Below are 26,776 nucleotides of genomic sequence, written 5' to 3'. Positions count from 1 at the left end.
AATTATATTATAATGGCTGTGATATTAAAATTATTATATGATTAGTCATAACTGAGATAATATTATAAAAAGAGCTTCTTAAAATATGTTAAACTATACATACATTGAAGTGATTGTATCGTGTTCATTTTATGTTCAGTAATCTTAAAGGAAGTTCTGAAATGTTTAGAAGACATTAATAACAATATTTATGTTAATGATGAATTCTAGTTGTAATGACTAATTATAATGAAAGTTTATTTTGATCCAAATATAATAAATTCTACTCTTTGAGATGTTAACATATAATAATTAAATTAAATCATATAGAAAATAGGCAGTAGTCATATTATTTATGATTGGTGGATGTATGGGATACAAAATGACTTGTTTTAGATAATTCATCATAATTTAAAAGTGCTTTATATATGTATTTTATTTTGATTAATAAAAGTTTCTCATTAAACATGTGAATGTTTAAGTATAAAATATTTTCTAATTTTCCAAAATAAGAATTGGATGCTATGAAAACTGTTAATCTATGATATGCCACCTCCCTTATTTACATTTTTAACAGTTGAATCTTTGTTAACTCATTTCATAGACAGCTACATGTTTTGCTGTTCCAGATGGATGAGATAGAATACCATGCATAACTTTACATTTATCTTCTTTGAGTGTCACCTTATTTGCATATCAATTAAAATAATATCTATATTAGGATGATAATGAAAGTTATCAAATTTACATGATGTAACTGCAGTTTGCTACATTTCCAGTAGATGCCCCCAGAGACCAGTCAACTCATTGGAAAGCCTTTAACTTTAAAGACCTTTTTATATTGAAACTTCTTTCTTGCTATATTTTGAAGTACATGGAAAATAAATTAAGAATTCTAAAAATCTTAATTCCCTAATGTTTCTTACAAAAAATACATATATGACTGTTGGTAGTCCAATTGTTAATCATTACTAATCAATACTATGACTAATAATTGTGAACAATCTAAGTGTGTAAAATTAAGAAAAATGCTTTCAGTTTTCATTGTAATTCTATATGGCTTTAAAGTAAAAGTCATTTTAAACACTGTCAAATTTTTTGTTTTTTTAACTTCTCTCTCTTTGTACATTTATGTGGCTAGGAAAATGCTCTATTATTATGTTAGCTTTTGGGAAAAAATAGCATTTTACCAAAACTATAAAACATAAACAACTCATGCAATTTTATCAGTTAGTATGTATGTCAAGAAATGAGTTTTTTCATTCTAATTACAGTATACATAATATCTACCTACACTGAAAAAGATAGGTAAGAATAGTGATTCACTTTATTCCAAGGAAATTATATTAACTGAAGCTATTGAAGTATTAATTTAAGTCAATGTAATTATCCCGTAGGTGATTCCAATAACATTTATCCCTACCATATGAATGTAAAACTGTTATAACTGACACATAGATAACCCACTTGTGACTTTTAAATATTAACTTAATGAAATAAAAGTATTATCCTGACTTTTGATTAGATATTACATATCTTTTGACTTTATCTTTGTCAGATTAAATGAAAATTTTATGATCTTGTTTTAAAGTATTTTTTATTGAACTGCTTTTGAAATATTTCACTGAATGTAAAGCTTCATGTTGATTCCATAATTCAGTTTATCCTATGAAAAAATATGTTAAATTTATCAGTCATATGATTGAATAGAAGATAATGTCTTTGATTTTAAAAATTCACCTAATAACTAATAGAAAGACCTACTTAGGGGGTTTTATATTAGTTATTAGATGTATTAGTTTAGGTACAGAGAGAGTAAAATAAACTGTAATTTCTATTCATTGCATCTATTCATCTTTTTTTATATTTGTAGAAGTATATGCTTTTTATCCTTTCAAATGTTTGTCTTTGTCAGTGTTTTTCCTGTTAGACTTTACAGCCTCGAGTGGGAACCATATCTATTTAATTTGCTCTTCCTGGATGCTGCTGGCTGTCTGCTGTCTCCTGTTAAAGGGAAGGATTCTCTGGGGGAGTCACAAAATGATACTGATCTCTGTCTAATACCCAACCTAAACATGGATTGCCATGGAAAAAGAGAATGGCTTTCCAATTGAAAGGTTGTATCATAATTGTCAAATAATATTAAATTCCTAATCAATGCAAATAAACAGAACGTTGTGTGGAGGAGGGAGAGAAGAAGAAAAAGCAACAATACATGATATAATAGGAAGCAATGGAGGGAAATGGGAAGAATTCACAATGTGCAACCAGAGGGAGCTGGATGTGAATTCTAACTCTGCCATTTACTATTAATAACTTGTATGGCTTTGGGCAATTCACAACCTCACTGAAGACAGGTTTTTTAATTTGTAAAAATTGAAGTAGTACTTTATACAGTTATTGTGCCAGTTAGAAATGATGTCTACACAGTGCCTGACACATTGTGGGTGCTCTATAAATAGTAGCTATTCAAAATAGTTTAAGGCAGAATTTTAAAACACTGTAATATCTCCATGGCTGTTTTGCAGTAAATTATCCGTTTCCCAGCATCTCTACATATTCACCTGCTGTGGAGTTATGCCATATTGTTCAGCTCTGCCTTCTGTCAGTTTCTAGATTTTTTTTATCTCTGCATTTTTTAAGGGAGATTTTGATGTGAATTCAGAACAGTTAACAGCATCTCCATTGAATGAATAATGCCCTTAAATGGCAATAAAACCTATATGAAATGCTTGACTACTTAATTTCATTCTCAAATGCATTCTCAAGCTGCATCCCTTATCCCATTGCAGCCCCAGGTATCTGCAGTGTCAAAGATCTTCCTTAGGATACATTCAGCATGTCCACGATTTTGCTTCTGTGAATGGCACATTTTTTTCCTGTCAGATGAACTCTCCTCATATTTTATAGTATTAAATCTCTCCATAAATTTTACCAGAGTTCTCTATATTCATCCAGTATTGTGGCATCGGTTCAAGAAGATTTTCTTTTCTGATGCTTAAAACAGCATCTTTTAATTTAGACTAATATTCATAAAAGTTTTTTTAATGTGTAAATGAAATCAAAGGCTAAAAAGTTTATGGCCAAATGAAATAATGATTAAACAAATAAATCTGAGTTTTGTTTATATTTCTATTTGTGTTTAAAACAATTCTTTCATACAGCAAGTGAACTTTGGCTGTGGTTCTCTGTTATGAAATTGAAAACCTGAGAAATTCAAATATAATGGTAGAGATTGACATTCCTTTTTTTTAGATAGCCAGTTTATTTTAACAAATGAAGATTTTCTGGTTAAAAGAAATAATTCACATTAACTATGAAGGTTTAGATAGGAACCAATTCATTAAACCACTATAATTGTCCTTTCTTGCTCTCAAATGCTAGCAATGAGGCTTAAACAATAGCATATTGGTGTGCATAGGTATGTGTGCATGTGTGTAAAAAGCAGAGACGATACCAGCATAGTTCTATATGCATATTTAAATACATTTCTATTTGTAACATCACCTGTAAAGAATGATCTTTTTAAAAAATGTACTGGAAATTTTAAAAATTGATATTAGTTATATATCATAGATGTTTGAGGCTGAAAGACGGTGTGGAAATAATGATTGCCCAATCCCTTCTGAATCACTTAGTGTTCTTTGGTCACAGACAGCAGAAACGGATTCTGGCTAAATCAAGTGGAAATGATTTTATTGAAAGGATGTAGTGGAATTTAGAGGAGAACCCAGATCAGAAGAAAAAGACCAGACCAGGCCCTCTCGAATGGACATAGGTAGCAGGAACTATGAGACAGTCTTGTCAAAATTCTGCCAGAATTGATTGAGCGCCAGCAACCTCCTACACCTTTGTGTTGCTTGCCTCAGGTTTCAGAATTTTGGGAGAGAGACCAGTTGGCCTAATTTGGGTCAATAACCCACTCCTTGGCTAGGGAGTCCCTGAATTTCCATGCCACCAAAACTACACACAATGTGGGGAAGGTTATTTCTGAAATACTTTTAGAGTGTGCCTCCTGTGGACGTGGAGCTAGATGCTGGGTGGACCACATCCAGCAAAAGCACCTTCATCTTCTGGGGGTGGGGGAATGAGGCCCAGAGAGTGATTTTTCTGGATTTCTGACCCTGTTGGGATTAGAACTGAGATGGCCTTCTAACTGCCCTATCTGGCATTTATTTGTATCATTTATGGTCAATGTTTAAATTTTATCTATTTATAATTTTCTTCATTTTGCCCCAAATGTTTTCTTCACTCCCAGGAGGATTGGCCGGCCACCAGTGCATACACATACAAAGGTGGCATTGCTTATGTGAGGCAAGATTCCAACCCCTTGTCCTCTCAGGCCTCCTATGTCACCCCCCAAACTGCCTTCTGGGGTAACACGTGGAGGTCCCGTCAGGCTTCTGAACCTCCAGTTATCTGAACCTTAACTCATTTTCTTTCCCCAAACCTGTTCATCCTTTCGTGTTCCCCTCTTTAGCAAATTACTAATTACCCATTACCCAATCCCCAAATCTGGTTGTTATCCTTGCTCCTCCCTTTCCTTCACCCTTGATATATCTTTGAATCACCAAGTAATCCATATTTTTGTCTCCTTAAAATGTTTTGAATTCACCTACTTCTTTCCATCCCTCCAGCTTTACCCTGGTTCCACCCCCAGTACCTCTCCTTTCCGTGACCACCAGTCTCCCATCCGTTCTTCCTGCTCCTGGTTTTACCCTTCTCCTGTTGCTTCTCTTGGATCAGGTGTGAATTTCTGACTCACAGACTTGAGAATGCTAAATTGAAAGTCTTTATTTTTTTATAACTTAATTTTAATTCCTGGCCCTGAGCCTTGATCCTCCCTAGTGTAAAAATCCAATCTTGTCACTCTCAGGTAAAGTCAGTCCAATTCGGCAGTTTTTCAAGTTGTTCAAGATTCTAAAACTTCTTCCCCTCACCCTATTTTCCTACACAGAAACAGCATTGCACTACTGGGGGCTTCAGAGAAGGAGAGTTACTAGATTTAGCAAATAGAAATATAGAGCATACAGTTCAGTCTGCGTTTCAAAACAAGAAACTCTTTTAGAATAAGTATGTTCTATGCAATATTTGGGACATACTGCTAATAAAAAAAAAAATCATTCATTGTTTATCTGATGTTAAAACTTATCTGGGCATCCTACATTTTATCTGGCAACCCCCTGGGGTAACAGCATTTATTTTCAGATCTTGACCTGGAACAATGTTGTCCAACCCAGTGCCCGTGGGCCACAGACGGCCCAGGATGGCTTTGAATGTGGCCCAACACAAATTCATAAACTTTCTTAAAAAGGTTATAAGATTTTTTAATGATTTTTTAAGCTCATCAGCTATTGTTTGTTTTAGTGTATTTTATGTGTGGCCCAAGGCAATTCTTCTTCCAATGTGACTCATAGAAGCCAAAAGACTGGACACCCCTGACTTCTAGGACTTTGTAATTGTCACTGCATTTGTCTGTCCAGTATCCATTCCTTCCTCTGTCTTTGCAGACATAACTCTAGTTTTGTTTGGGGGCAGCAACATGCCCAAGAGCAGGCAGGATATTTGTTTTTCCAGACTCCTGGCACCAAGTTGAGGAGTGGGGCTGTGACAGGGTTCTGGCCAATAAACAAGTGGAAATCTGCTAGTGGTTGCAGGAATGTTTTGTTTTTCCCATAAGGAATGCCAGTGCCACCACACTTTCCCTTTTCTTCCTGTCTTGAAAGTGGACATCATGTCTGAAGCTGTAGCAGCCCTGTAGCAACCAGTAAGGGACCAGAAGGAGGGAAAGTCAAGATAACCCCAGAGACATGGCCTTGAACTTGCCAGGCCACTGAACCAAGGCCCTCAGCTGCCTGCCTTTAGGCAAGAAAATTAGAAACCTCCATTTTTCACAGCACTGTGAGACAAGTTTCTTTTACTTACTAGCTGAATGCATTCCTAGCTTATGAGATCCTTTACATGTGTCAATCTCTGATGTACTTGATCCGTCTTTGTTCTATCAGCTCTGGAAATATGCTGACCTGAACCCTTCAGGAGTACCCCAGTACTTCTCATTTCAGTTTTAGCTGTGTCTTATGTCAGTCCCCAGTGGGCAGCCCATGAACAGTCGTTAGCATACATCTCCTTGCTATGGCCAGATGACATTGTGACAGACATATCAGCCCTCTCCTCCCAGTAACTTCTGGGCCACACATGGAGCCCACTGGAATATTAAGTCCCTTCTCCTATACCATTCAGGGCTGTGGGCAATTACAGGGATGGTTCTTGTTGTCCTCTGCCTAGAAATGCTATGCAGTGACTTTTGCTGCCTTTGCATGCCCTTGTGTATGGGGAGGTGGGGAGAGGGATGTTGGTAGTCCTCCCTGCCTTCAAGAACCCTAGATGGGAAGAAGGATATGAGTGTTTTCTACTCTTGGCTCCCACTACATTTCATAGGATATTGACTTTTTTACTCTCCGGGCTCCTCCATTTGACTGGAGTGAGGAAGAGAAAGAGAACATGGCCCTCCAAGCATCTCGCTGCCTTTCTCCATACTCTCCTCCTCTGTCGCAATTGGAGGACAGGAATAAGTAACAACCACTATTCCTTTTCTCTTCCCCATTTCAAATATATCTTATTCTCATGCTAAATGTTGGCTTTTGATCTTTTGACCTAGGATCCATGTGGTCTCTTTATTCTCTTTATGGACTAGTTCTATAACAACCTGACTGCCAGATAGGAGAAGGTTGCAATTCAGCTGGGACACTTCTTCTAGATGACTTTTGTGAAATGCAGTCTCGTCATGTCGGTTCCCTGACTCTGATCTCCAATAGCTCTACCTCCCTCCTAGCTTGCAGTCCAGACTTCTCATTGTTGTTTTTACAGTAAGGTCTCTTCATGATCTGGGAGCTGCCTGTTTTCTAAACTTCCTGTCTCACCACTCTCCTGCTTGCCACTTCTTATTTGTTTGTTCTCTACCTAAGCTGATCCACTGGATAAGAAATTCTTGGCAGATGCAAGTCTAGTCATTTTGTTTTGTTATTTGTTTTTTGAACTCTGTAGGTGAATCTAATGCATAATGAGGAATTGAGAAGCAGCAGTGAGATTTCACATTTCCCAGAGTATTCTCACATACCTAATTTCATTTGGTTCCTAGAGGAATTCCATGGTGTACGTAGCATATACTAGTATACACAACTTAGAGATGAGAAGACTGGAGACCTAGGGAGGTGAGGCAAAACTGGGCTCAATCTTGGTGGTCTGGGCTGTTTCCACTCCACGGTGAGTTTTTATTGCCAGTAGTATCACATCATGTCTTTTGTCCTATTTTTTTAAAAGAATATAACATAATTAGTATAAAGCTATATCTTTTGGCATCTAATTGTTCTTTTAATGGAATAATAGCCACTACACAGCTATTACCTCACAATTCTGTTTATTTCCTTTCTAGAAATTTTCATCATTTGAAATTATTTCTCGTTTGCTTCCTTATTTGTTAGTCTTGTTCTGCCCCTAGAATGCAAGCGTCACAAGGGCATGGAATCTATTTGGTCTAGAACAGTGCCTAGCACTTAGTAGGAAACTCAGAACCTATTTGTCGCATGACTAAAAGGAATATTTGTTTGTCACTTTATCTTCTTGCATTTGATTATTGAAGTTAGAATAGAATTATTAATCATTAACCTAATTCTAACTGAAAATAATTTGAAAATATATAGTTAGTAATAGATTTCAATAAATATTTTCTGCATGAATGAAAGAATGATGAACTTCTGTAACATACAGTGAAACTACTAATATAGAGAGAATATTGTTTTGATATTAAATGGCAATTTTATTTTGCTTGACTTGTTGGGTTTTTTTTTTTTTTTGGTGGGAGGCTGATATATCAAGTATTTTTGAATATTCATCAGTCAACTAGCTTATTTGTCCTTATCAAATGGAGCTCAGCTCTGGAACTGATATGTTTATAATGTAATTTAATTAAAATTACTGTATTTAGATAGCTCCTGGCATCTTTCATTAAACAGAAGTTGTTCAATTATAAGTGTTTGAGGCAAAGATCTTTTGATGGTTTTCAGTGCTTTCACTGTGGGAAAAAAGGCAACACGATTCAACCTTTAATTATTAGAGAATTAAAACTCTATGTAGACTGAAAGGATTAACATAAATCTGTGAGTGTTTTGATTCATATTCCCAGTTATAGGAACTCCTACAAGAAGAACATCTGTGTGGACATGCTGCGAGATGGTTATCATAAGTCCTTCACCGAGCTCTTCGCTCTGATGGAGCAGTGGGATGCCCTGAGGGAGGCTGCGAGAGTCAGGTCCCTCTTCTGGCTGCAGAAGCCCCTGGAGGAGCAGCCTGATAAACTGGATTACTTCTACCATTACCTGACCAGGGCTGAGGACGCTGAGAGAAAAGGTAAGTGATGGGACTGTGGGCAGAGCACAAAAGGAGTCAGAACAGTGAGCTTCTGGGGGAAGATTCCAGATCATTTCATGTATGAATTTGAAACATTAAGACGACTTAACACACCTCAACCCAGTCAATTAAGCGTCTTTATGGAATTAAGAATAGGGAATGTTGGATCACGAGGCTGCCCAGACACGGAAGCATCCTGGTGATGTCCTTCCGAGCCAGGGAAGACAACACATAGCACCTAATAACATCTCCAGAACTTCCCCAGAAGTAACATAGTTCCTATCATTAGGTTTAAACCTTTCTACAGCTTTTCTGTATATGTAATCTGAACATTGACTTTCACAGAGGAGATACTTTCAAAGAGTACTATAACTTGAAAATCACACTGATTTTCCTAAGTTTAGATAGTGGACTTTGAAGTTTGGGTCAGGAAGTCCTACTGATTTGAATTGGAGAATTTATCTTTGTAAATAGTAAAAAGACATTTAAAAAACCTGCAATTCACTATTGCAAATAAAATTGTTAATTTTATATTTTCCATGATATCATTTCTAATAAATTTTTTGAATTTCAAAATTTTCCAGAAAGTTAATATACATTCCAAGTAGTAAATATTTTTATCTCTACACTAATTTTACTGATATTGTTGTCATAAATATTTCTTAGTTACATATTAGGAACTGGTCATTTTAACTCGTCATCCATAATCAAAGATAAAAAGGAAATCCTAGAATTTGGCATGTAAATTTGGTATTCTAAATTATTCTTTTCTCCACATTTTTTGGGGAAAATACCACAGGATTCAACAAGAAAAACTCAGGCCTCAACATTACAATGTCTACAAGTCATTTCAGGCTTTTCTATGAGAAAATAGAGTATTAGCAACTTTTTGTTACCCAATGGTACCATGGAGAAAATTTAAGGAGTCATGTAAACAACATTAGAAGAGTCTGTATATGTTGGAGCCAATACATATTTCCCATCAGGTTTTGACCTGACTTATGAATATGAGACACACAAAAATGTGAACAACAAAACAAATGAACTAGGGTGTGTGTGTGGCAGGAGCGGGCTAGGAGGTGATTATTTATATTATGAAAAGGGTTTCATTGCAGGATGGATGTGAAAAAAAGTATTTTGGTAAAATATGTATTATTTATTATTATTTTAAAAGTATTTAAAATCTGATTTATTATAATTTCTCGAGAAATTAACTTGTAAATAAAAGTGCTACTGTGAAAACCTCCATTTTGGCTGGGCTTGGTGGCTCACACCTGTAATTCCAGCACTTTGGGAGGCCGAGGCAGGTGGATCACCTGAGGTCAGGAGTTCGAGACCAGCCTGGCCAACATGGTGAAACCCCATCTCTACTAAAAATACAAAAAAATTAGCCGGGCATGGTGGCAGACACCTGTAATCCCAGCTACTCAGAAGGTTGAGGCAGGAGAATTGCTTGAATCCGAGAGACAAAGGTTACAGTGAGCTGAGATCACGCCATTGCGCTCCAGCCTGGGTGACAAGAGTGAGACTCCATCTCAAAACAAAACAAACAAAATAAAACAACCTACATTCTAGTATTAGCCCCAAATTCCAAAGTGATATTAAAACTGAAAGTAGAACTAATTAAGATAATATTTGCTCATTAGCTGTTTTATTCAGTTTAATTTTATCATATTCATTGTTTAAATTGAGGCTTTCATTGGAGATAGTGTAAATATAAGCTAAATATGTCATTTGTCATAAGGTGTCATAGATGTGAGCCAGCTTGTCAGAAAGCTTTTTCAAATTTATAAAGAACCTAAAATGCCAAATAGTCTATTTCAGGGTAGAAAACATTTTAATTTATAATATTTCTTAAAGAAAAGTTACTATATGTATAAGTAAAAATGTTTCTCCAATCCAAAAGTTAACAAAGTCCAACTTTTTGTTTTGTTTTGAGACAGACTCTTGCTTTGTCAACCAGGCTGGAGTGCAGTGGTGCCATCTCAGCTCACTGCAACCTCCACCTTCCAGGTTCAAGCGATTTTCCTGCCTCAGCCTCCCGAGTAGCTGGAACTACAGGCACAAACCACCATGCCAAGCTAATTTTTGTATTTTTAGTAGAGACGGGGTTTCACCATGTTGGCCAGGCTGGTCTTGAACTCCTGACCTCAAGCGATCCACCTATCTTGGTCTCCCAAAAACCTGGGATTACAGGCGTGAGCCACTGGACCTGGCCCAAAGTCCAACGTTATAATAGCCAATGTGTCTTCTGTAGGATTATCTCCCACAAAATTCAGTGACTTTTGTGTGATTGAAATATAGAAAATCAAAATTATTACAAAAATATTACTGGAAAATCTTCAGCTGAAGGACATGTAAACATTTGTGTGGCCCTCTTTCAAAAATTGTTATAATTTTTTTTCCACATTCAACACATGAACTTTACTGGAGGAAAATTGTGGTTTGAATTAGGAATGTATCAGAAAATGAGACATGCACATTCACTCTTATTAACTTGAATGAATCCTAAATCTTAAAATGTATATGTATGCCTAGAATATAGAAATGTTAATAGTATCTTAAAGTTCCATTCCATATGGTTGTGGGGTTGGAGACAATTTTCCTGAGATAGCATATAACTGAGCATTCTCGTTGCTTCTCATTGGAAGGACCATCACTCTAGGGTCACAGTGAAGTTCATTTCATCAAAGCTATGGCACTAACAATAGTCATCTCAGGTCAGTTCTGTCTCTTGAGACTTACAGAGCAGTAACCTAGAGTTATTTAAATTACTTTACAAAACATCACTTGCTGTTTTATAGCAAAGGTGTGTTTAAAGTAAGTCAATCATTTCTTTTGGAGTTATTTTCCATTGTTAAAGTGTGTCTTTGTCCTTGATACATTTTTAAAATATTATCCATTGTCATGAATCATTGCTGTGCCATCTGTGACATCTGATTTGAGCCTTTTGTCCCATGGGGTTGGGGAAGAGATGACAATAATGGTAATGGGTAAGAGAATCAATAGATAATTCAAACATTATTTACACTTGACTTTTAAATTTATTAAGGGTTGAGCAGCAATTTTTTTCTAATAATGTTTGTTTAAGATACACAAATTATGTTCTACTAAAGCAAAATTCCACAGATATTTACAGATTTGATGTAAAGCAAAACAAAACAATTTTCTGGCAAAATAAGCTTGAGAAATACCAGGTGAACTAACATTGAGGTTAAGCAGGTTGATGTATTGCAGGACTAATCAGAGCATTTAGCATGCTGCTGTTTATTGTGTGGTTTACTGAAAAGGAAATTAGCAAAATGTTTCCCATTATATAGTTTCCCATTTTTTTTTTACTATAGCAAAAAAAAAATAAAAAAAAATTTATTTTATTGTAGAATCGTCTTTTTAAAGAGCATAAGAAACCCACAATAAAATTGATTTTCATCTTCTGAATATACCTGCTGACAATTCAAGGAAGTTGTCTATAAGCAAGGAGAGAAGGCTACTTGTAGCCTTTGTAAAGGGCACAGGACATGTATTTGGATTGCCCAAAGATTTGAAACTTGAATATATTCTTTTATATTTAATATTCTGGAAAACCATCCATTTTTTTCATAGAAAATAGCTTAGCTGACAAGTAGTCTTTAAATATGTAATCTTGGTAGCTTATCTAACTCATTCCTAAAACAAAACAAAACAAAACAAAAAAACCTTACGAAATGTTGCAAATATTTTACATTAAGATTTAATTACTAAAATATAAAAAAATTGTTTCAGGACTACATGTATTTTAATTATATATATACTTTTTATTAAAGTGGAAAATACCAAATGTTTTACTTACTGGCTTTTAAAAGCAATAACTCTCTAATCAGTAAATATAACCAAGAATATGAAATATTACAAAACAGACTTTAGTGTTGTATTCACATTATGTAGGAAGTTCATAATGGAAAGACAAAGCCCAGAAGTAGTTCTGAGGTGGGAGTATTTGCATAAAATAAATAACTTAGGTCACTCTCTATTTTCACCTGAGCTGTCACCTAGTGTGAGTGTCCTCGAAAAGCAGAATGGCTCTCCAGAATCCCCAGCGACTTCCAGGATAGGACGACCTTTTATTTTGTTTTCTAGTTACTAAATTTATTTTCATATAAATCTTAGTTTCCATTTTAAAGAATTTTGAAGAAGTATATGTAAAGGAATAGAATCGGTTTTAGAAATTTCTTTTGAAACATTGGGGTGACTTATTTACAGTTCTGCAAAACGACCCTTTGTTGTAATCAACCTGTTTAATTTTTTTCTGAGTTTTGGTTCTAATCTTATAGGTGTCCTACTGGGCAATATTTTTCATAATTGTAATCTCTTCAGGAATATGTGGGTTGATTCCTCTGGTAGTAGTGAACAATTAATATCAGTGAATTCTAATAGATAATGGTTGTTATTAAAAAATTATTGGAAGGGTAACCCAGAGACCACTGCATTTTATAATATAACTATGCTTTCAGCATAAATACAAAAGACATAAATATTATTAATTTGTTCGTATTCACCATTAGAGTAGAGTTTACAGGACTGAGGCATGATTTATCAGCACACAGATATATTTGTTGAAGGTAGGGTTTATAAGACTGATTCACAATTGATGAACACACTTTTTATGTACATATAGGTTAGATACCCTTTTAAAAAAAACCTACAAGAGTTTAATCAACAACTTTCTGAATAAAAATGACTAGTATTTATGCATTCCCAGCAAAAAAATACCCATAGAAAACAGAAGCATAGGAGTCTACTCTTTCTTAACATTGCTAGAAATTAATATTGCTAGAAACATTGCTTGAAAGCATATGGAGCTTATAGGGTCATTCTGATCATCATTTGTTGTATCTTCAGGCCCGTGACATTTTTTATGATATGAAATACCTTGGTATTTTCATATCCATTCTGCTTTCTTCATTTACATTATCTTTTGCCATGGCTGAGAAACATTGCCATCTCTAGAATCTCTAAGTACTTTCAAACCTCCAGTGGGAAAAGTGCTCAATGATACCATATACTCCTTTCTTCCAAAAGCGTTGAGCACGTTGCTAGTAGGTATTGTCCTGTCCTATATCTCAAAGCCTCCTGTTTCAACCAAATAGTGTGAATTTCCTACATGTTGTAAGTCTTCAGAAAGCCTTTTGTTGCTTTAGTCATCTGCACATCCCTTAATTAATGTAATTAAATTAATTGTTAAAATAAATTAATTTTTGCTTTTAGACCCGATTTTTAAAATTGTTAATCACATCTTTAAGGAAAAGTAGGAAATAAATGACATGATATTGGTTTGCCATTCTAAAGGGTATGCCATGAGACATCTTTCTAATGCCATTCATGGCGCTTTTCTCTCTTTGAAGAATCCTTCGAAGATGTATATAACAACTTGTATGCTCTGGCCTGTTACTTCAATAACTCTGAAGACAAGTGGGTAAGGAACCACTTCTATGAACGATGTTTTAAGATTGCTCAGCTGATCAAAATTGACTGTGGGAAGAAAGAAGCTGAGGCACACATGCATATGGGTCTTCTCTACGAGGAAGATGGTGAGTGGGCATTTGCCAGGATGCCTTGGTTGTGTTTTGGTGGATCCTGAGATCACCCAGCCGAAAAACACGTGGTGGTGGAGAAAAAAACCTGAGATTTCAGCATAATCATGTATATTATTGAGATCAAAAAACAAAACCATGTGACTTGTGGACCTAGCTTCAGTATTCCTTGCAGAATATTTTTTGCAGAATCACTTGCTCATGCTTCTGCCTGAGTGCTCAACCTACAGTTCCTACCAGGTAACATCCTCACTAAGAGAAAGCATCCTCCCTGACCCCTCCACACACAGGATGAAAGAATGAAAGGTATACGTTATGATTTTCATACTGCCCCATGCCCCTTATGTGAAAACCAAGAAATATCTATATAACTCACATACCACCTCATCATGTTTTTTTTTTTTTATTTCTTTTTTTTTTTTTTTTTTTTTTTTTTTTATTTGAGACGGAGTCTCGCTCTGTCGCCTAGGCTGGAGTGCAGTGGCCGAATCTCAGCTCACTGCAAGCTCCGCCTCCTGGGTCCACGCCATTCTCCTGCCTCAGCCTCCCGAGTAGCTGGGACTACAGGCGCCTGCCACCACCCCGGCTAGTTTTTTGTATTTTTTTTAGTAGAGGCGGGATTTCACCATGTTAGCCAGGATGGTCTCGATCTCCTGACCTCGTGATCTGCCCGTCTCGGCCTCCCAAAGTGCTGGGATTACAGGCTTGAGCCACCACGCCCGGCCTTATCATGATTTTTAAAATAATTCCTGAATGAAATACTCATTTAAAAATAACTTCATACTTAATAATGTTAAGACAAACCAAAATCTAAAACAACAACAAAATTGTCAGAAATAGATTTTGTATAGTGGTTGATCAAGGATTGCAAATAGGAATTTAAGAATGGAAAATTCTTTATGGCAGAATAGTGTGTAGATAATATGCAAAGAAAATATAGGGAAAGATGAAAAGATTTGATCTTGGATAATGCCATTTCTTCCCTTAAAACACTATCTCGTTTTGCATAAAAGTTTTGACTTTGGTGAAACTGCTCAATTTTAAAAATATTTATTATTTTGTGACTAGGACTGCATAGGACTTTGAAAGCGCTTCAGGAAGTTGCAGTTCATGTGATTGTAGCTAAAGCTCATGAGGTGCCTGAACATGGGCAGAAGCCATCATGCGTGCTAGACATAGGGAGTATTAGAAAAACTTAGGGAGATGAGAGATCATGCAGACTAGATTCAAGGAAGGCACAATGCAGTCAGGAGGGACTGGCAAGGGACTTGGAAGATGGGTGGAATTTAGGCCTGTAAATGAATAGGAATATATTCTGTGAAAAGGGAACAATATACACTAAAGCATAATTAGAGCAACTGATAAGAGGGACAACCTGCATCCAGTGGGAAGTGTGGAGTGTTTTTTGGAATAGTTAAATGATTTTTTTAACTTTTATTTTAAGTTCAGGGGTACATATGCAGGTTTGTTACATAGGTAAACTTATGTCATGGGATTTGTGGTATAGATTATTTCCTCACCCAGGTATTAAGCCTAGTACCCATTAGTTATTTTTCGTGATCCTCCCCCCTCCTCCCACCCTGGGAAACCACAGTGGGAAGGTAGAATAGGGACATACCAGCAGTCAGAGCTTGGACTTAAGCTTCTGTACATGGAGGGCAAGGAAAGGAGTGGGATATCAGTCTGTCTGTAATACAAACTGTGGGAGGAGGGAAAAGAGGAAGGTGCATGGCTAGGAAGCTACTGCACTCAGTGTAATTAACTCGGATAAAACAATGGAAAACTACTGTATTTAAGAGAACATATTTAAGTATTCCACTGCAGTGCCAGCTATAGTATCCCAGAAAAGGGAATTAGCTAAATGTATTTAGCAACATCCATGCAACAGAGTTCTGTGCAGTCATGAAATAGGTTAAAGCAAAAGTCATTGGTTCATTCAACAAATGATGCTTTACAACCTGGTGTCAGGGGATAGAAGAATGAACAAGACAAAGTCTCTGCCCTTGTAGAGCTTACATTCTTCTAGGAAAACCAGGTCTTAACAATCAATAGTTATGTAATGTTATATTAAAGTCATGTTAAGTCCTACAATACGTAATAAAGTAGAGCAAGGGGATACACAATTGTTATCACTTTATATAAGGTGCTTACCTATTATAAGATGAGACAGCAGTGAAATGAGGGAGTAGCCCTTGAGAAAATCTGAAGAAAAGGGTTCCAGAGCGGGGATGCAATAAGTGCAAAGGCCCTGAGGCAAGTGCATGCTGATCATGCCTAAGGACCAGCAAGAAGGCCTGTGTGAATGGAACATAGCGAGTGGAAGGTGGGAAGTAGAAGAAGCTGAAGTTACACAGGGAGGCTTAGGATAGATCACACTGGGGCTTGTAGGCCAAGGTGAGGACTTTGGATTTTATTCCAAATTAACACAGGAAACCATGAATATGTGTTAATTTCAGAAAATGCTCCTGATACATTAAATAGAAAAATAAGATATAAAACACAATGTAAAATGTATTTGTATTGTGCATATATCATACACTAACACGTTAACAGTAGTTATTTCTGAGTGTGGAGACTCTAGGTGATTATAAATGTACACACTGAGGAGATATGGCTTACTATAAATTAAGAAGTTATTTCAAATTTGTTGAAAATTTCTAGCCTGTTGCTAAAAGTCAAGTTTTGTTTTTCAAATTGTACAAAAGGGTTAAGTTCTTCCTTATATAAAATTGAAAGTAAAATTGTTTTTATTTTATTTTTGTAATTATGCCATCAAATTCTATCTGGACTGTCAAATGGAACTGTCACTTACTGACCTCCCCCAAAAGAAGTCACAGAATAAATAATACATATTTTATGAAAATAGGACTGAAGAAGTCAGGGCTATGTTGATGAAAACTGAAGAGTTGCTGCACTGAAATTCAGATAGCTGTCATAAGTGTATTTTGAATTTTTCTGTAAATTTTATTTCTAATTTTAAAAAATTTGGTTTGATTTTTAAATTTTTTATGGTGGTGAAAAATGTAACATAAAACTTAGACATCTTCATCATTTCTAATTATATTTAGCTTATATTTAGCAGTGTTAAGTATATTCGCTTGGTTGCACAACCAATCTCCAGAACTTTCTCACCTTGCAAAACTGGAACTCTTTACTCATTAAGCAACAACTCCCCATTCCCCTCTCATTCTGATTTTTAAAAATATCTTAAAACATTTCTATTGTAGGATTTATACATTGCTTAATTTGTTTATTCATTCATCTATGCACCCATTCATTCAACAAATACTCTGCCTATGAGCCCTGTGGTTAGTACCCATGCCACTATGGTCACACCTACCATTTGGTGGCAGCCACACAGCGACTGAGGGAAACGATGAGGTTGGAAAATGTGAGCAGTTAGGGAGGGTCTGCCATGAGATTACACTCTCACATCCTTGACTTGCTCGAGTTTAGATGTCCCACCCTACTGGATGATGAAATGCACTCATATTTCATAAGTAAAAAGTTTGGGTTATGAATAATTATAAAGGCTTTTGCTTTTGAGATCATTTGAGAGTGTGTTATTTTGTTTTGGAACTAGTTTCTGTCAGATCTAAAATATTTTTCTATGCCCTTAAATAGTTCATAAACCCTAGAACCATACCTTAATTGCCTAACAGATAAAACAACTAAGTCAATGTTGATGAAAACTCTGGAGATTAACTTTGAGTGTTTGATGTACCTAGTGAGGGTGAAAATTATCTGTGAAGCTTCTGTAATAGGGGGTAGAATTTTCAACCTAAAAAAGTAAACTAGGAGTTTCAAGAATATGTGGCTAGAGTGGAGTGGGGACTTACCTGGCTGAAGTGTTCCCTCTGAGGTGATGGTGGCCCAGCTTCCACATATCTGATCTGATTGGTCCAGACAAGCGAATGGAGACCATGCAGCAACAGCTAGGTGGCAGCTGTGCCCAGGGGCAGGTGGCAGCATCCTGATTCCAGGGGTGCCCTCATTCATGGTAAAGTGGGACATTAGCCGGCAGATGGCAACGGGCAGGTTGTCAGGGCCCAACCAAGCTGGCTATAGTCCTGGGCAGGGCTCCAGCACACTCAGAGAACCATGGAGCAAATGAGGAACATGAGCAGAAGCCAGAGCCACAGAGACTGGGCACATGGCTGCAGTCAGGGGTCATGTTCATCCCACTGGTGTAAATGTGACCAGAACCCCACGCAGAGCCCCCTGGCCAGAGTCATGAACAGTAGATAGGTTCAAGTCCCCACTGCTGCTAAAAATGGGTTTCTGGGGTACAGCGCAGCCTGGTTCCCTTTGGCTCAAGGGCTGGCAGTCTCATTCTTCAGGTCAAATATCTTCAGATCTTTACTTGCGGTGGCTGGCTTGGAGTAGTCATCAACTGAAAAACACTTGAAACAAATCAGCTGTATCTTCTTTTAGAATTGTGACTTTATTTGTAAGGATTTTATTATGCAACAGGACAAATGGGCAAGCAGCATTCTCACTGTGCCTGTGGGGCACTGGAGAAAGCTCTCAGACACTGGATCAATAGGAGATGCTCTGATTCATTCTAGAGCTGCACACAGAGGTCTGTTGGGGGCAGACATGACTAGGGAAACACCAGGTCCTCCTTTGGTATGATCTGAGGCCAGGGAACAATAGCAAGATGAGTGGCACAGCCTTCATTTCAATCCCATCCTGCCAGGTCAGCATTAGTGGTTGGATACAACACCAGTCCCTTCTCTGGCATGACGAGGGACTGGGGTCCAAGCCTTGCAGTTGCAGCTTTATTGGTGAGTTTTTGGGGGCATGCAAACTAGCAGTAGGGTTTACCACAGCAGCATTCATAGTTGAGGCAGCACCAGCACTTTCCTCTCTCCTCTTCCCCATGATGAGCTAAGTTCAAGCCTTGCTTTTGACCAAATTAATGGACTTAAGCACTGAGACTAGATGGTTTACATGGACTGTGCAGGAGGCCAGCCTTTGTGGGGGGCTAGACTGGAGAGATCAGTCTTGGACAAGTTAATCCTTCATTTCAGTCCACATTTTAGTCCTTTCCCTTCTCCCAATTCCAGTGGGTGGCTTGTAAGTATCATCTCCCACTTCATCAGCAGCCCATTCCATTTCAACCCATTAGCTTTGAGTCTAGATATTGACTTTGCTGTGGGAAACCCGGAGGACAATTAGATGTCCTCCTGGATGATAGATGATTGGTGACAACCCCAAGTTACTGAATATATTCACTGCAGACAAGGCAGGGGAGACCATTGTAAGAATAACGTAGAAAGTGCACATTTTCCGGTTTGGAAGACCCTTCTGTATGACTTTAGTACAGAGTTGGAGTCAAGGCTAACAATAATCTACAGCATTAATTCCAAGTTCTTCCAATGACTGGGGGACTTCTGAAGAAAGAAACAATTGTCCTGACTAGCTTGCTCAGTTCAGATCCTAAGATTTATTGTTGACAGTTTTTGGACAGACGCTAGATAGTGTATCTCTATAAATTGCCGGGAGCTCAGAAGGCACCGGGAGCAGCACAGTATTGTGAAGACACATTGGAATAACTACCAGCTCTCCCTTGAAACACCCAGCAGTGGAAGGCAGACCCAACAACAGACTTCTGGAGGAGGCCACCACTGTAAGGGACTGTCCCCTTTCAGATTTTGATCTCATAGAGAGGAGTTAGAATTGGGAGCCCACTTATCCCTGTTTGCTGATGGTCAGTACCTTTCCCTAATATCTCCTCTACCCATTCTTCAGTGATCCTGGCACTATGTGCTTTTGTTTTATCTTTCCATGAGTGTTATGAAGCAGTGGTTCAGCTTTCTTCTCAGTACAGTATCCATCCCATCCTTGGCAACTTCTTTTACTCTCACTAAAAATACAATAAATTCTATCACTGAGTCTTAACCCTGTAGGTCTCCCACTCCTCAGTTTTCCAAGGGTCTTTCCTACTAATAGTCACCAACTCCCAAAGGTTGACAACAAGACTGCTACTAAAATCTCTCTTTGAGTTTTTAATCTATCTCTGCTTTCCTAACTTGCTTCTGGAAGGCCACGATGTGTGCCTAGATGGATATTCCATTTACTGGAACAATTGCCGTGCTAGCAAGGTAACTTGGTAAGCAGCACTCACAGCAGACCAACTGGGAGCAGCATTGCTTTGTGAGAACTTGCAGAGGCAGGAGCAATAGCAGGGTGCTGGTATCCCACTATCCTGTCATCAGATGCTGTATGATTAGAAGCCAGATGCAATAGCAATATGACGTGGCAAAGCCTTGGTACAGTTCAGTATTCATGATTTGATGTAACATCAGCCCCTCCCCTGCATGATCAGCAGGGAGTGGCAGGGAGGGAGAGAGGGACCAAGGGGAGAGGCCTTATGGTTGTAGTCATAGGGCATGGCATACAAATAGTAAAATTTGCCACATAGGCAATCATAGTTTGGGGAACACCAACCTCTCCCCTGTCAGAAGAGAGAGACTGGGGTCCAAGCCTTTGCACTAGGTCACGACTGAGTGCCTTGAGCAGTGAGCCTAACTAGTTTCTATAGAGCTTTGCTAGCGTCCCTTTTCTTTTCTGCGAAGCTGGCCTGCAGGGGATCAGTTCTGGATGTGTTAACCCCTACCTCTCAGGTCTTCAAATTATGCATAAGGAGTGCTGTTAACCTAAAGAGATTTTGGTTATATTATGACCACAAAAGTCCTGTCCTTTAATAATGAGGACAAAGAGGGGACCATGAGTAAGTCTGTAAGCTTCAAAGGAAGCTTCACCCCTAAGACTAGATGGTTTCAAGAACTTACCAAAGTAGAAGAGAACTAGTGGGTTAAAGTAAGAGAAGAACAAACGTCAGCCCTAGAAGAATGCCTGGTAAACACAAGAATTTTTACCAACTACCACCCACCTTTAGTTAGCAGAAGAGGATTCCACCAACATCACATGGTCAGTGAGTAGAACCAAGGGGAGACTGTCCACTCTGCTTGCCTTTGAATACCAGGACTAAAGAGCATCCTCCTGAGGGATGTAGGAGATGAAGGAAAAACTAAGCATTAATCCAGAGGCTTAACTTGAGAAAAAGAACAAACTTGCTAAAGTGGTCGTTTTAGAAAACTGCTTTGTATCTTCATAAAGACACGAGTAGAAACCAGAAAGGCATAAGGATAGAGCCAGATGATATGAGAATGAGTACCAGATAAAATCAGGAAGGCATTCAATACAATGTCTTGGGATAATTAAGATACAGAGTAGGAAAAGAGTGAAATTGACATAATGAAAAATTGAGTCTGTGATGTTGAGGACAAACTTGAATAACGATCTCAAATTGCAAGGGAAGGACTAAGAAATGAAAACAATGAGAGAAGATGATAAATATGGAAGTTCCTGAGGAAGAATACACAATAATTGGAAATGAGGCAATAATCAATTATATTTTAAGAATGCTTTCTTGTTCCTCACACCCGCCAAAATTCTGAATATGCACATTAAAATAGCTTTTCATGCTCCAGTCACAATTAATAAAGAGATATTCATAGCTAGATAAATCCTTGGGAATTTTTTGAATATTCAAATAAAGAGAGACTCCTACCTGTATCCAAGGAGAAAACACAGATCACCTGCATTGGATTAAAAATTAGACAAGTATTATTCAGCTTTCTCCTTTGCAACAATAAATGCCAGAAGGTAAAAAGAAGTAGAGTCTATGAAGTTTGAGGGGAGAGAAAAGAGAGTTTAAATGCTGTACAGTTGAGAATTGAGGGCTATAGAGCTAAGTTCTTGTTCCTGGGTGAAACAACAGGAAAACATTCTAAGATATGCAAGGTTCAGAAACTGCGCTATCAATACAGTTTCTGTATATCATATTCTGGAGCCCAACAAGAGATAAGTCAAAATTAAAAGTTCAAGAATAGAGAAATCCTGATGTAAAAAATTGACAGTAAACAATTAAATCAATTAAACATAAAGTTAAGTTTGAAAAAAAATGCACATGAGTAATTTTGGAAGTAGAAGCTACATAGTATAAAATTCAGTATGATTTTAATTTTCTCTTCATTTTAATATTTACCATTTTACAGTAATGTTGATTACATCTCTTATTTTAAAATAAATTTTATGAGAAACTTTTAAATAAGCTATAAAAAACAAGTAGAAAATATGGGCAAATATTTATGCAATTTTACATGAGAAAGACCTTCAAAACAAAAACAATTTGAGTAAAGCACAAGGGAAAACGATATGGTTTATTGAGGGATAATTATATCCTCTCTGCTCCAAGTATAAAACAAATTCATAAGAAACAAAGGAGTCAGACAGATCATAATTGTTAAGGCTGATTAGAGAATAGAGCTTTAATCTGTTCTAATCAGAGTCTCTATTCTCCCCCAGAATTAATCTTAACCACCTAGCTACTGGCAGACTGGTCAAGTTCAGGCTCTCTTACAGGCTCAATGCCTGCTCCTGTGAGCTTCCTCATGGAGTTCAAGGATCACCCTCCTTGAGAACTGAGTCCAGAGAAGATGGAAGTAGAGAATTTCACCAGTCACATATGGCCTGCCTCTTCCCTTGATGAGAAGTGAAGAATGAAGGAGAGAGGAAGTCCCCTCAAGGAAACATGAGGCTAGAGGAAGGGAATTTCCTCTATGAGAAACAAAAATTGAGAGATTTGACACATAACTGTAAACAGATTTATTAAAGACCTCATATAATTACAGTTAACAAAAGTTGAGAAATATTTGAAACAAATATGATAATGGATTAATATTATTATTATATGAAGAACATTTACAAATTGGTGAGAAAAACAACTAACGTACCAGTAGAAAAATAGGTAAATGAATTAAGAGACAATTTCAGGAAATTCAGCCAGTGGAAAGCATGAGAAAAAAACCAACATTGATAATTTTAAAAGCACTAATCTAAGCACTTAAGATATGCCACTTTTCAACTGTAATTTTTAAACACATGTTTACTGTGTTCCTACTGTATGCAAGGCACTGGGCTAAGTGCTGGGAATACTAGCTGAAAAAGATATTTATGGCCCCTTGATTAGGGGGCTTGCATTTCAGTGGAAGAGTCAAATTTGTTTTCTGATAATTATAACAATGTGAGTGACTATATGCATCAAATTCAAATGTGGAGGAATCAAAGTTGTCTATTTATTTGTTTAACATAGCATTTAATACTTGTGAGGTTTTGATAAGTATGCTTCTTAATTGCTGGTGATAGGATAAATTAGTCTGACATTTCTAACATACAATTTGGCATATGTATCAAGAGTCTTAAAAATGTCCACATTCTTTATCCCTGCTATTCCACTTCTAAAAAGTAATCAGATATGAAGACAAGGATTTCTATAAAGACATATTTTGTCTTTGAATATGTATTATTTGTAAGTGTGAAAAAAGGACACATGGCTGGGCGCATTGGCTCATGTCTGTAATCTCAGCACTTTGGGAGGCTTAGGTGGGAGTATTGCTTGAGGCCAGGAGTTCAAGACCAGCCTGGACAACATAGTGAGACTCTGTCTCTACAAAAAGTAAATTAGTCAGATATGGTGGCACGTGCCTGTAGTCCCAGATACAGGAGGGGACTGAGGCAGAAGGATCTCTTGAGCCCAGGATGTTGAAGCTACAATGAGCCATGATCGTCCCACTGCACTCCAGCCTGGATGACAGAGTAAAACCCTGATTCTAAATAATCATAATCATAATCATAATAACAACAACAACAAAGGACACAATAGAAATGTCCTACAGCAGGTTAATAGTTAATTAATCATGGTAACTACACATGATGAACTCTTTTCCAGTTATTCAAAATGTTGTTTTCCAATAACCATAATGGTAAGAGCTACAATTTATTGAGTGCTATGTGTCTGTCATTATAAAAATGCTAATTCTGGCCAGTAAGCTATAATCAGTCACTTCCAGTTTGAAGCATGGAGGAGTGGATGTGAGTTGTCCATGCTGTATCTATTTTGCCATGGCAACCATGGAAAACTTGTGTTGAGGTGGTGAAACCACAAGATGGAAACAACCTGGATCCCTGAATGACCATTTGGAGGGGAGCTACCCTACAGAGCCACCCAACCCTCAGTGGACTTTATGTGAACAAGAAAGTTACTTTATGTGACCCCTGAAGTTTCAGGGTCTATTTACTACCACTCTAGTAAATATGACTTTGACTAATACAGTCTCCAACACTTATATGCCCTTATTGTGAATGAGGGATTTCAGGAGTTCTGTTAATGGTGTTTGGCAATGTCTGAAAATTTCACACAATGGTCTAAAGTGTCCCTTTGGAATGTGGTATCTTATGTATTTGTGCTTCAGTAAAACTTCTGTTTTAACATTTTGAAGACACACATATCCCTCAATTTACTGTTACAACAGTCTTTCAAAACTCCATTTCTATTTCTTTAATATAGAAAAGTGCATGTATTTTACTTTTCCTTTATATATTTCTGCATTATTTCATTATACTAGACATGCAACATATTTTGACATAAAAAATAAAATATACAGCTTTTAAAGCTAGCTGATGTAGAATGCCTGCATTGCAGGTCCACAATAGTGTTTTACTTACTGTGCAAGGTTGTAAACTGTTTCAGGATACCATGATTATTATTACTGAAGACTAAACCCAGAAGGAAATAGTAGACCACTTAACTGACACAGTTTCCTAGTGTTTCCATCTGGACCAAAGACTCAATACCTGGTCATGGGTCTTGGGACTGGGATCTACTACTCAAAGCATGAGCTCCCTGATTCAGTCCTGCACTCCTAATTTCCTTCACTCAAGTTTCTTGAAAGCTCCTGCCAGGCTAACTCAGTAACTTAGTGTAAAGAATAACCAGCCAATAAAACAGAGGTGTCCGTGGAATACTATGCAGCCATACAAAGGAACGAGATCATGTCCCTTGCAGGGGCATAGATGGAGTTGGAAGCCATTATCCTCAGCAAACTAATGCAGGAACAGAAAACCAAATACCACATGTTCTCACTTGTAAGTGGGAGCTGACTGATGAGAATACATGGACACATCAGGGGGAACAACACACAGTGTGGGGGATAGCATCAAGAAGAATAGTTAATGGATGCTGAGCTTAATACCTGTGCTATGGGATGATCTGTACAGTAAACCACCATGGCACGCTTTTACCTATGTAACAAACCTGCACATCCTGCACATGGTACCACTGAACTTAAAAGTTGGGGGAAAAAAAGAAGAGAGGCATCAAAGGAGTAGGCACAATAGTTACGATTGTCAGCATTGAACACAGCATACAGACTATATTAGTCTGTTCTCGCATTGCTATAAGGAACTACCTGAGACTGGGTAATTTATAAAGAAAAGAGGATCAATTGGCTCACAGTTCCACAGACTGTATAGGTAGCACGGCTGTAGAGGCTTCGGGAAACTCACAGTCATGGCAGAAAGTGAAGGGGAAGCAGGCACATCTTCACATAGTGGAGCAGAAGGCAGAGAATTAAGGGGGAACTGCTACACACTTTCAACAATCAGATATCATGAGAACCCACTCACTATCACGTGAACAGCAAGGGGGAAGTCTGCCTCCATCATCCAATCACCTGCCACCAGACCCCTCCTCCAATATTGAGGATTAAAATTCGACATGAGATTTGGGAGGGGACACAGATCCAAACCATATCACAGACATCTCAGAAACTCAGTCACATAAAGATATTTAACAGAGTCCTTACAGTATTCACTTAGACATCAGGGGTGCCTGAATTGCTATCCCCAAGATAATCTACCCTGAAAGCGTCTCTCTCACCCAGTTCCACTTGAGCCATATCCCAGGCAACAATTCCATACAACTAGAAACATCTTCTAAATCTCTGTGAGCATTCCCCAAACAGGCTCCATTGCCAAAGAACCACTTCAGAAAGACTTGTATGTCCCTGCCATGAGCACACAGACACTCGTGCTCTGGCTGTGCCTCAGCGTGGTTCTGTCTGCAGAAATATTTGGTGACCTCAAACCACATCAGTATCTACCCAGGCCAAGGAGCAATATCAACATCAAAAATCCCTGTAATGCTGTCACCACCCAATGTCTGTGGGCTTCTAATATCCTGTGTTTTATCTCCCAGCTGCCCAGCATGAGAGCCTTGATGTTGTACATGATGGTGATGGTTTCAACCTTTTCTGCTATAGCAACAAATACGTTTGTCTGCATTGACTTAGATAATACTCCTACAAGAATTCTGAGATTTAGACAAACACTCTCCCCCAGAGCAGAAGTAAACACCCTCACTAATTATTGGCTATGGTCAGAGTAAACTAGGCTGAAGGTTATGTGCTACCTATAGCTCTATAGCCTTTCTCCCCCACCTAGAAAGCACACTGGAAATCAGACAAACCAGAGTAATTAATTTTTTAAAGTGGATAATGATAAATCAACATTATATATTTTAAAAAGTAAATCATTCAAAAACTTTGATGGTGTATTGCTATAAGAAATTCCTTGCAACACATTTCAGAACTGATCAGGACAAACCTCTGGGCATCAGCATAGTCACTGTGAACTACTAGTTTAGGGTAGAGTTTCTGGCTCTGCTCTACTCATCTGTCTGGAAGTTTGACCAATAAACTTCTGAGCCCCTTCATCATCATTGCCGTTGTCAGTCTGGTTTCCTTCTCTTGTACTTTCCCCTCTGTATCTCTCTATGTACTCCATATTCATGAATCCACCATCTCCCAGACATCAGACTTCATCCTTGATTTGATCTCTCTTCCAATAGCTCCCTCACTAGTTAAAGGAGACCACCAAACTCAACCATGTGAACTGAACTCTGCTCCCATTGA

General features: G+C 37.6%; 1 protein-coding gene across 1 annotated transcript in view; it reads left to right on the top strand.

Moving 5' to 3' along the window:
- The window catches only part of LOC108514038 (tetratricopeptide repeat protein 29-like), a gene marked incomplete at its 3' end in the record, with an annotated part of 142,289 nt that overhangs the window by 26,245 nt on the left and 89,268 nt on the right, over positions 1–26,776 (top strand). Inside the window, 2 exon segments of the mRNA XM_017850071.1 lie at positions 8,162–8,385; positions 13,767–13,952. Coding sequence (XP_017705560.1) covers positions 8,162–8,385; positions 13,767–13,952 — 410 coding nt within the window.

This window comes from Rhinopithecus bieti, unplaced genomic scaffold (genome assembly GCF_001698545.2).
Source record: "Rhinopithecus bieti isolate Rb0 unplaced genomic scaffold, ASM169854v2 scaffold_32105, whole genome shotgun sequence".
Lineage (NCBI taxonomy): Eukaryota > Metazoa > Chordata > Mammalia > Primates > Cercopithecidae > Rhinopithecus > Rhinopithecus bieti.
This window is presented reverse-complemented; position numbering and strand designations above follow the sequence as displayed.